General features: G+C 33.1%; 1 protein-coding gene across 3 annotated transcripts; it reads left to right on the top strand.

Annotated features, from left to right (window-relative positions):
* Positions 1–647: 647 nt before the first annotated feature.
* Positions 648–8,896, top strand: LOC111301835 (uncharacterized). Of its 3 annotated transcripts, none has more exons than XM_022897831.2 (13): positions 648–791; positions 1,648–1,943; positions 3,053–3,255; positions 3,347–3,544; positions 4,150–4,221; positions 4,788–4,883; positions 5,438–5,517; positions 5,706–5,781; positions 6,049–6,259; positions 6,396–6,592; positions 7,307–7,415; positions 7,531–7,614; positions 7,744–8,896. In XM_022897831.2, exons 2-13 carry the CDS (start codon positions 1,685–1,687, stop codon positions 8,490–8,492), a joined length of 2,334 nt encoding a protein of 777 aa, XP_022753566.1. In that variant the 5' UTR covers positions 648–791; positions 1,648–1,684; the 3' UTR covers positions 8,493–8,896. The 3 variants fall into 3 exon arrangements, with proteins under 3 accessions (XP_022753566.1, XP_089600751.1, XP_022753565.1); XM_089744625.1 differs by lacking the exon at positions 648–791 and having other exon boundaries at positions 803–1,943; positions 7,744–7,920; positions 8,018–8,589; XM_022897830.2 differs by lacking the exon at positions 648–791 and having other exon boundaries at positions 805–1,943.
* Positions 8,897–12,174: the final 3,278 nt, after the last annotated feature.

Genomic DNA, 12,174 nt, shown 5'->3' with positions numbered 1-12,174 from the left:
TATTCTCTTTTTCTCCTTTCTAGAAACATGATTAACGCTTTCTTTTCTTCTTTTTCCAACAAATCAATTTGTTATCAAATTTTCAAAAATCTATTTTTAAAAGTTTTGAGTCACATCTAAACATTTTAATATAAAATTTTATAAAATTAAATACCAAATCAATCGAAAAAACAAAAAAAAAAGATTTATCTTTAATTTTGTACTTTTTAATTTTTAATTGATGAAATTTTCTTTCAATTTGGTTTAATTAAAATTTAGAATGGATTGAGAAGAGAGAGAAGATGAGGTGTGAGATAAAGGAAGATGGGTTATACAAGTTTTTGATAAATTTATATTTTAAACGTGAAATGTGTTAAATAAAAAAAATTAATATTAAATAATTATTGAAGTGCAAATGGCAATACTCACACAAAACAGCTTTTGACTTCCGAAAAGATGAAAAATATCTACATAAGTAGCCAATTTTAAGTTGTAAAAATGACTGACGTGGCTCCATTCGAGTGTTGTTAGGCAATTGTTTTAGCGAGTGATTTAGCATTCCTCATCCCTAAAGAGGAAATTTAAAAATAACAAAGGATGATTAATCCAGAAGCAAGTTTACCATTTATTTCCAAACACTCGTCATAAAATGTTAAAAAAAAAAAAAAAGGGAAGAGAGAGAACATAAACAAGTCCTGCTTTGAAGACAAGGCTAAGGAAGTTTAAAATAAATGAAAGATTTTCACTTCAGATAACAGATTTCTTCCTTCTCACTTTGCTTCTCGATTTTCTCTTCCACTGTAAATATATAAGTACTTACATTCTCTCTCTGCCTCATTCAACAACATGTCCACTTCCAAACAAACCCCTTGAAAATGAACTAACATCCGTGATTCTTCTGTGTCTCTTCGCGCCTAGTGAATATCTTTGTTTTTCAAATATATATCAATTTTTTTATTTACTTTACACGGAAAAAAACATTTCTTTCCTTTCACGAGATGATTTCACTTTTGCTCTGTTTGGTTTTGTGTATAAATACAGGGAATGGGGAGTCACATGTTGCTTTAAGCTTTAAACTGTTACTAGTATAATTCTTTTACTCAATCCTTTTAGCTTGAAGTTTGTGTCTTTCCTACCCTTTTGGAATCTTGTTCTTCACTGAGTTCTTTTTAGCTTTATGGGTTGTTGTTAATAAAGTTAGAATATCTTTTATTCTGAAGTTTTTATTATTATTATTATTATTATTATTATAATTGATTTTGGTTTTGTGAGGAATATCCAATTCAATAGGTTCAAGGTTTTCCTTTCTGGGTTTTGGATAATTATCATTGGTTTTCCTCAAATTTGGAGAATGTCTGTGATTCCTGTCTGAGTTTTGCTATCATCTTTACTTGAATGCTACACAAAATTATGCTTTTTTTCTTATGTTTTTGAACTTTTGACTATAAGAAAAATGAAGGGTTTTGATCTGTTCCAAGTGTTTGGAATTTTCTTACTATGTGGGAGTGTTGCAAGTAAGGAGTGTACGAACACTCCACCTCAGCTTTCATCGCATAGTTTTCGTTATGAACTGTTGAAATCAAAAAACGAAACATGGAAAAAAGAGATGTTTGCTCATTACCACTTGATCCCAACTGATGACTCTGCTTGGTCTAATTTGTTACCTAGGAAAATTTTAAGAGAAGAAGATGAATTCAGTTGGTCTATGATGTATAAGGGAATGAAGAATCCTAGAAGTTTCAATTTGGCTGGAGATTTTTTGAAGGAGGTTTCACTGCATGATGTTAGGTTGGATTGGAATTCAACTCACGGACGAGCACAGCAGACGAACTTGGAGTATTTATTGATGCTTGATGTGGATAATTTGGTTTGGAGTTTTAGGAAAACTGCAGGTTTGCCAACGCCTGGGAAGCCATATGGAGGATGGGAGGGCCCAGATGTTGAACTCCGGGGTCATTTTGTCGGTAATCATGGCTTTAGTTTGATTTCTTTGTTGTAAAAAACTTTTAATTATACTGCCTTCTGCCTGTCAGTGCAAATTATTATTAGATTATGTTATTCTGATGCAGAAACATTAATTCAATTACCTTTTGCTCATCTCCTTTATAACCTTTTAAAAAGTATAATGAATGAATGGCACACTAATCATGCCATTTTTCCTTTTGTTCTTAAGTTTATTCATTTTCTTGCTTCCACATAGTAACTTTTGCAGTTATGATTTGATAGTAAACTTGGGGTTGGAGGATTTGAATTTGGGACCTCCTTTTTGGAGGTAAGGTTTTAGCTTGTTAGGAATTTTCTCTTTTGTTTTCTTTTTCTTTTCTCTTGTCTAAAAGGATACCTCAACCTTGGCGGGAGAGATTTCTTATCTAATACAGATGCATCACTTGTTCCCTTTCTCTAGCCTTTGATCATGCTCAGTAAAAGCTTTGTATCCTACTCATACCTTTCACTATTTGTTGTAGCCAAAGAAATTCATGATACTAAAATCTGATATGTTTCTCTTAGATTTTGCTTAATAGTGTCATATGTACTCCATTCATATCTTTCACTAATACACGACCTCTGCTAAATATTTAAGTACAAATCTCCCATCGTTACCATTGAGTTGGGACCTTAAAAGTTAATTTTCGTTGTTATATAATATCATTTATAAGTCCTTTCAATATTAAATCTTAATTAACATAAAAATAATAGTTCTGGTCTGATGCTAGTCATTGGTTAATGAAGAATTGCACAGTTGGTCAGGTAAAGGTTTTCAAGTATATTTGCTTTAGGGCGTTATGAGAGGACTTCTCTTTGTAATATTTTACTTTTCAGTTCTGTCTGAAGTTAGATTTCTTCCGTTTTGTAGCTGTTGAAGATAGATTCTGTTCAAGTTCCTTACCATGTTATTTGGGAAAAAGGTTTAGATTTTCCTGCTACCTTGCTTTCATTTTCTACATAAGTATTGATGAAGTTTTAATGTGCTTGAAGAAAGTGACCTGCTCTCAACTTTTATCGTAGTTTTTGAAATTTTAGTTAACAATGATTGTAAATGATAATGGTTAAATTCGCATTTTGAATCTTTAAGGGCACTACTTGAGTGCAACAGCGCAGATGTGGGCTAGCACTCACAATGACACTCTCAAAGAGAAGATGTTGGCAGTTGTGTCTGCCCTATCTGCCTGTCAGAAGAAGATGGGCACAGGATATCTTTCTGCATTTCCATCTGAATTTTTTGATCGCTTTGAAGCAATAAAACCTGTCTGGGCTCCATACTACACCATCCACAAGGTAGATTCTGGTTCTGCAGTTTTGAAGGATGCTTATGGCTCTTGGTTTTAAGGAGATGTATAATAACTTCTAACTTGGTTTAATTTCACAGATCTTGGCTGGTCTCTTGGATCAATATACATTTGCTGATAATGCTCAAGCTTTAGAGATGACAAGATGGATGGTTGAATACTTTTATAATCGTATTCAGAATGTCATAATAAAGTACAGTGTGGAGAGACATTGGCTGTCACTTAATGAAGAAACTGGTGGTATTAATGATGTCCTCTACAGGTTGTTCACCATAACGGTAGGTAAAGTTTTTCATATAATTCCTTTAGCTTCTACCTGAATTCTTTACTTGCTTGACATGGTTGGGTTGGTTGATTTGAGTGCTGTCTGGCATAGCCGGATTTCTAAGACATTTGGAACTTTCAATGCTTGATGAGAAGCAAGCCTTTGAATGTTCATGGCATGATGTAAACAGGTAGCTACTTGTGTGCCTATCAAACTACTCCAAGCTTATGACCCAATAATCAATTACAAAGAAAATCTTTAACTGTGAAAGAAGCAGCACCATTATGGGATCAAATTTGCCTAATACGAAAGACGTGTGATGCTATCCAACTAGTTGTAAAGCTTGTGAACTTGGACCAAATTTTATATGAGGGTCTAATACATACAGAATCTACTATCATGCTTTGTGTAAACTATCATGCTAATGCCCTCAAAATTTATTCCCAAGGAGTAAAAGGCTGAGAGCAGAAGCAGATTTTTCTAAGCTGTAAATTTTGTTATCTAGCATTTGGACTCGTAAAGTTGGCAGCATTCTTACCTTTGGCTTTCACTGTAGTTGCAGAGTTCTTAGATAATTATGAATTTTATTTTATGACTTTTTCATATTACTTTGTGCAGGGAGATCAAAAGCATTTGTTGTTGGCTCACCTTTTTGACAAACCTTGTTTCCTAGGATTGCTTGCAGTTCAGGTAACTTTCAAATTTCATTTGTTTAAAAACACTTGAATTTTATATGAGTCTGTTGGCTTTGTATGTATCCTACTGACTGATAAATATTAGCCCAAAACAAATTGACACTGTGCTATTATTCATGTCTAAACAATTGAGAACTCATCAATCTTGTGGAGCTTCAGTTTTTGAAGTGTTGGGTGAAATTTTCTGCACTTTACATGATGTGTCCAACACAAAAAATGAGAATGTTTGGAAATTATAGATGAAAATTTTCACCCAAAAATAATTGCTCTAGAGTTGAGTACAGAAGGTTCTTCCAGTTTCACATTAATTTTTAGGGTTGTAGAAGAAATATGTTCCAGGTGACCTTGACTTTGAGTAATAAATTTATGAGAGATTCAGTTTCTGGATATGAAAGATATATGGATTATGAATCCTTGGGTATGGCAGACCTACAGAGGTAGTAAGCAGTTTCTGTTTTATCAAAGAAGTAGGCTTTTGTTGTATGGAGAAGGCAGCAAAAATTCAATGAGACAAATAATTATTCCTGGTTTTTTGACAAAATTTCTTTCTTTTTCTTGTAGGCTGATGATATATCAGGTTTCCATGCCAATACACACATTCCTGTTGTCATTGGATCTCAAATGCGATACGAAGTGACTGGTGATCCTCTTTACAAGGTAAATTGCTTGATATGCATTTATTCCTTTTGAAGTACAGTACCCATTTGTATCCCTGCTCTGTAAAGGAATTCAACCTCAAATTAATTGGAGTAAGTGCAGTGGCCTAACTTAAATTTAAAGCTGTCACTACAAATCCAAACTTAATCCAATTGAATATTTTAGACAAACGGCTTGATCATATGGGCTACAAAAACAGGGGAATGGCCGAAAACTAACATTAAACAGTAATAGGCTGCAAAAAAAGTGATTGCCATATTGTGTTATGGCATCCAATGTAGAATAAATTCCTCAAACATAGCTAATGTGGGATATACCACCATTTTTATTTATTGCTCTGCTGCATTCTGACTGCTGCTGGATGTGTAATTTGCTTATCGTGTTATGAGAGTCTTGCATAATTATTTTTGAGATTTCTTTTTCCATGGTTTAGCGGTTCTCAATTAAATGGCACTACCTTGTTTTTCCTCTAATGATTTAAATTTTTACTGAAGGGTGATTGTAATACTTCTCTAAACATTTTAATTGCTTTCCTTTTAATTTTGTGATGCCAGACAATAGCAACATTCTTTATGGACATTGTTAATTCTTCTCATAGCTATGCAACAGGAGGAACATCAGTCGGCGAGTTCTGGTACTAACTTTGTCATTTTCAAGATTTAAGTTGCCGTTTGTTATCAAATAATCTTTTACTCCTACTTAGTTTCAATGTGCTCTCTGATGTGTGGTTTAGAACAATGGTCTGAAGCTTATGTAATTACTTTTATTCCTTTTATTGCTGGCCCTATCCTGTTGTGGTTCACTGCATTTACCTATGAGAAGGTCAGATCCAAAACGATTGGCAAGCACTTTACAGACAGAGAATGAAGAATCCTGCACAACTTATAACATGCTGAAGGTATGTCGTGCTGAAACTTTAGTAATCTTAATCCAGTAAGTTCTTTGATGGCTTACAATATTAAAACATTTTTGTGTGGGGATATCCTAATGAGTTATGACATGCCCTTTTGTCCCTCTTTCTCCTTATTTTGGTTTCTTTTTTTTTTTCAAAAAGAAATTCTATTTAGCTAATGAGTAATGAGAAGTGATTTTTATCTGTCAAGTGTTGCATCTCTGTTCCTTTTCTTCCTATTGGTAATGAATGACATTTTTGTGGTGGTTTTAGGTCTCTCGCCACCTATTTAGATGGACCAAAGAAGTGGCATATGCAGATTACTATGAGCGTGCCCTCACAAATGGTGTACTGGGCATCCAAAGGGGAACAGAGCCTGGAGTGATGATTTACATGCTACCACAAGGTCGTGGGGTCTCTAAGGCTGTAAGCTACCACCAATGGGGAACACCATTTGATTCTTTTTGGTGCTGCTATGGTACAGGTTGGGGATCATTGCCCATATTTAACAATCCCTTTCAATGAACTTGAATGAACTTTCCCCAACCCTTATGGCTGTAGAACTGATATTGCCAGTTCTTCCCATCATTTAATGATTTTCCTTCTTGCTGCCTCTGCAGGAATTGAATCATTTTCCAAGTTAGGAGATTCTATATATTTTGAAGAGGAAGGAAGTGTTCCTAGTCTTTACATCATCCAGTATATATCAAGCACTCTTGATTGGAAATCTGGAAAATTTGTGCTCAACCAGAAAGTTGATCCTGTTGTTTCTTGGGATCCTTTCCTTCGTGTGACTTTGACTTCCTCTTTGAAAGAGGTACTTGAAGCAACTAAGTTATTTTTATGGTCCGAGCAGGGTTCATTGGATATATATTCCCTTTCATGTCATTATTTACTGATACAAGAAAACTGCTAAATGCCACCATTAAACATGGCTCCTGTCTTCTGGTTTGACTTTATTGTTTATATTATTATCTTTGGTATGGAATGATTAAGGCTTCACATGGTAGACCAAAAGCTTGACCCGTTAATCATTTTAGACAACTTGTTTATTTATTTATTTATTTTTATGTTAACCTTTTATGGTGAGAGGGGTGAAGTTTTTGCTACTTGATTGTTTCTTTGAGTGCCATTATATGATTATCAAAATGAATAGCGGTAGTTCTTGTACATTGGAAGCTATGACTTTAACACACAATTTCTAGTCATGATGGTATCCTTTACATAATTCAAATAACAGAACCAGATGATCATTCTCTGCACCGGTTCTGTCTATGAATGCCCCTGTGCCTTTTTCTCAAATAGAAGTCTGTTTAATATGAGCTTCCTCTTCTTTGTCTCGGCTCTTTATTTTTTTCATTGAAACCGAAAAGGAAGTTGTATCCAAGATCCTGTCTACCTTGTATTGTTCTCAACTCCATGCAAGTTCTCACAAACTTTTTAGTTTCCTCAGGTGTGCACCTAATATCATACTTGATTAGTGATACGGAAAGGAAACGTAGAAAGATAATTCAGAATCTGATTTGTGTAGGGAGCAGCAGGGCAATCATCTATCTTGAATTTAAGGATACCAATCTGGACCCTGTTAAAAGGTGCCAAGGCAACACTAAATGCTCAGAATCTAGATCTACCAGCTCCAGGTGTGACATTTCTAAGAAGATCATCAGTTTTTCTAATATTCTGATTCTTGACATGTGCTCTCTTTTAATGTTATGTAAATAATGGGGGAACGATATGAACTGCATTTCAATTCAGGTAGCTTCTTGACGGTAAAATGGAGTGCTGGGGATAAATTAACCCTTCAGTTGCCAATTAGTCTGAGAACAGAGCCAATTAAAGGTATCTTCATTGGATGATAAATTCTAATTCCCTGTATATGCAAAAAAAAAATGTGTTTCCTGCAGTAAATGTTTCTATTATGCGCAAAAATAATCATTACGGTAACATTTTCTTCAAATAAAATTTCAGATGATCGCCCTGAATATGCATCTGTTCAGGCAATACTCTATGGTCCTTACCTGCTCAGTGGTTATAGCAGTGGTGACTGGGACATAAACACTGCTTCAACGAATTCAGTTTCAGACTGGATGGATCCTGTTCCTGCAGCTTATAACAATCATCTTGTTACTTTTTCCCAAGAATCTGGTGACTCAACTTTTGTCTTAACAAACTCAAACCAATCAATCAGAATGGAGAAGTTCTCTAAAGCAGGTACTGATGCTGCTGTTCTTGCCACATTCAGGCTCATCTTTGACAACACTTCAGAAGAAATTACTACCATAAGAGAAGCCATTGGTAAAACTGTGATGCTTGAGCCATTTGACCTTCCAGGAATGGTTTTAGTGCATCAAGGAACAGAAAATAACCTTGGGGTAACTGATTCTCCTGATGATGAGACAACTTCTAGTTTTCATTTAGTTGCTGGATTGGATGGAAGGGATGATAGTGTGTCCTTGGAATCAGTAAGCCAAAAGGGGTGCTATGTTTTTAGTGGTGTAAACTACAGCTCCAGTGTAAGCTTGAAGCTCAGCTGCAATTCAGCATCCTCTGAGGCTGAATTCATTCAGGCAATCAGCTTTGTCATGAACAACGGAATAAGTGAATATCATCCCATCAGCTTTTTCGCAAACGGGGCTAGAAGGAATTTCCTTATGGCACCATTACAGAGCTTCAGGGATGAATCTTACACCATTTATTTCAACATTCAACCAGAATGAATTTGGGTATAACCGAATAAGACGTCACTGCTCCCATGAACCTGAATTAATAGTAATTAATAAATAATACATAAAACCAGAACAGTTGTGTGGTTTATTGACAAAGAATTGTGGATTTTTAGTTGGATCGAGTAAGAATCAACAATTTTAAATATCAGAACAAGAAGCCTTACCCATAGGAAATAAGAAACAAGGTTGCTGGTACTGGTCTTGGCATTGGATACTGTCGAGAATGTATTTTCATCCATTTACATTACTTGGAATCAGGTTAGTAATTGTCTTTCAAATGAATTCACTCCAGAGGAGTTATATTATAAGACCAATCAACAAAAAAATGTTCTTTGTTTTCAAGGATTGAAGACATCCATTATTCTAAATCTGAAATAATATTTTAGGTGGGAATATTTGGAGTGCATTTTTATTGATTCTTGGAAAAAAAAAACTGTTCACAGCTGTTAAAGCATCCAACTGGAATGCTTTATTATTGATTCTTGAAATAAAAAACTCATCATTATATATAAATATTCAACTTAAAATTAATTATCGATAAATAAAAAATTGAATTTGAATATAACATATTAAATATTAATTATATAACAGTACCTTTATCAACAGCTTTAATAACATCATCTATCACAGTTCCCGAGATTGAAAAAAAATATGGTTTCGCTTCTTTTTTTTTTAATAAAACGGGATTCAAAAACTTATTTTGAAAATATCAATCGTTAGTATGACCAAAATCATGAGAAAGACTTTTCAGAAGTGCGGTAAGAAATTCTGAATTGTTAGACTTAATTCACACACATTAATATCTGTGAATTTGAAGGGATTTTAACCCAATGTGGTAAAGGAATTTTACAACCTTTGTTGATGATTTTTCAAAGCATTCTTCCGGAGTCTTTTGAAATATTTTCTAGTACTCAACTGGAGTTTAAACACCTCCTTTTATTCTAAGTTTCTTTAAATATATTTGAGTCCTCAAGTTTATTTTTGGATCTTTGATCCATTAATGAAAATGTGGGTTTTAAATTAGAGTTTAAGTTAATCCATTTAAAATTGAGTTTGTTATTTGGGTTTGGGTCATATGCTTTAGTCTTAATTGGATAATTAGATAATTAGATTTGGTCTGAGTTTTAAACACAAATCAAATGTATGGTCTATTTTCTATTTTTTGGTTATGTTTATGTTTATTCTTTTTATTTATTTTTACTTAATATTTTATTATATTTTTAAAATATAAAAAATGAAGAACGTAAAAATGAAAGAATGAAAATTAAATAAAAAAAAAAGTAAAAGCAAAAATGTTTCGGAGGAAGATCCAAAAGTGATTCAGATGGAATTGTTATTAAGATAATTGGATTGAATTTCTTAAGAATAAAATTTTAAAAAGATAATACAAAGAAGCCCTCTTAAATTGAGATTTTGTTTTGATTTGAAATCTTGTTTTATAAATCTTCTTATCAATCTTGAGTTGGTAATTGTATTCCAAAGAATATTTACCTCACGAAACATAATCTTGGAGCTTTAACTAAATATGGTTGCGAATCTTATGGTTTATGTCACATATCTGTATTTGAAACTCTATGTATTCAGCAAGGCGATCAAACAAAAAATTTGACAATGAATAATCTTGTGAGCTATAAATTAAAAAAAATACTATGGTTCATCTACCAAATAATTGTAAGATCTATGAAAAATCAATATGATGTAAGGATTAGGGAAAACTTTAGTGTATCTTTCATAGGTTTCTATTCACTAGATCTATACGGGAATGGATCTAAACCCTCCGAAAAAAATTTTGAGATGTTGATGACTGGGGTCCATCTGGTTTCTTTTTGGATTGATGGTTGATTGATGAAAAATATGGAGTAATCTTTTGAGCCATTTTAGTAGAATTTCTACAGTAATGTAATAAAGGTGACAAAAGTATCATATGAAACAAACAGTTTCTTTAGGGAACCAAAATGGGTCAGAGATTTGAAGGGATGAATGAAAGGGTAGTTTGGGTGTATTCTAAGGGATTGAATGGATATGTCTCCAAATCTTTTAAGTGTTATGGTCAACGGATTTGGTTGCAATTAACCTAGGTAATTTTGGAGGGAGTTTTTCAATTGGGATGTTGAAAAATTCATCAGAGAGATAAATTCATCACCAAGGTGAGGTTTTGTTAAAAGAGGAATAAAGGGTTTTTTTTTTTTTTTTTTTGATAATGAGGCTTGAAAGGAAAAAAGTAAGGGATTCATCATTGATATCACATGAATAATCTTTAAAGAACTTGAAAGAAGCCTGGACAACACATGTAGGAGAACATTATCCTTTTCTTTTATATGTGTTGTAATGAAGAAGCACTTTGATAACCATTAAAAGAGTTTGAGTAACTATGATTTGGCATATACTTTTTCTTAAAATTAAGTATCCAATCAAAATCTAATGTATCTAGTTTCACAAGAAAGTGTTATCTAATAAAGTGAAATTCAAATCTTTGGATTCCATATTTAACTACTAAAATCTCTTGTAGTGTAGAATGGTAATAGATTTTTGAATCTTTAAATATGTTGCTTTTATATCTACATATTTTTATGTTTATATTTTTTTCTTCAATCATATTGTCAACCAATATTTGTCACTTGCATCTATCTATAATATTCTTTTTCCATCAGATGAAATTTTTAAAGTTAGAAGTAATTTTGATCTTATCTTTGATATCTATACTAACTATGTCTGATTATAAGACCACTTGGGTGGTTCTTTCTTTAACATTTATATGAGGGGATGAGTTATCTAAGAAAAGTCTAGAAAGAATTCACTCTTATAGTTGACTATACTAAAAAATTATTGCACTTGTTTCTTGGAGAGAATTTTCATCAAAAAATCTTCAAGTGTTTTAGCAATGTGGGATTAAGCAATGTACTAACCATTTTTTAAATACATACATAAGAAATCAATTTTTAAGACACCAATAATTATCTTTTTCTCTAAAAGAATTATTTCACACTGTTGAATAATCATCTAAAATTTATTCAATAATTGTGTATGATATGTGATATCTAGAGAGAAGAGAAAGATATCATCAATGTAGAAAATTGCATGATCGAGAATCGAGCCAAAAATTTTTGTGATTGCTTTTTGAAACTTCAACTGTTGGTTTTGTCATAAGGATATATAGGAGTGCTTCATTTGAATCATTTGTATTGTCTAAATCTTTTATCACTTTCCATTTAAGATTTTGTTTCATATCTGGTAGCAAAAATATCTCTTAAGGGAAATTCTCTTATGCTATTTGTTGGAGCATTTCTGGGAAAACATTTGGAGTGAGAGAAATCATGAGCTGTGTTGGGGGCTTTCGATGAGAAGTAGTTTTAGGAGTAGGGTTTGAAAAAGTAGCAGCAATGGTGCTTGGTTTTAGTTTTGGGGGTTGTGAAAGTAGTTATTCTATAATTCTTTTGGGTTTTTGGTCAACTGATTATTTTTTTCTGAATCTGTGAATCCATTTTTCAGTTGTTCTAAAAAGAAGTTGTTCTAGTTGCTTTGGCATTGTTGTGAAGTATTATCTTGGTTGTGAAAGTATTGATGTAAGGGTAGGTTTGTATTGAATGGAGTCAAAGGTGAAGGTGGGGTGTAAAGTTGATAAAGACGAGGAGCATAGGCTTGATAGAGAGTATGATGCATTCCAATATTGATG

This window comes from Durio zibethinus, chromosome 15, assembly GCF_047325235.1.
Source record: "Durio zibethinus cultivar Kanyao isolate XHJ-2024 chromosome 15, ASM4732523v1, whole genome shotgun sequence".
Lineage (NCBI taxonomy): Eukaryota > Viridiplantae > Streptophyta > Magnoliopsida > Malvales > Malvaceae > Durio > Durio zibethinus.
Note: the sequence above shows the minus strand (reverse complement) of the source record. Positions and strands in the feature narration are given on the sequence as shown.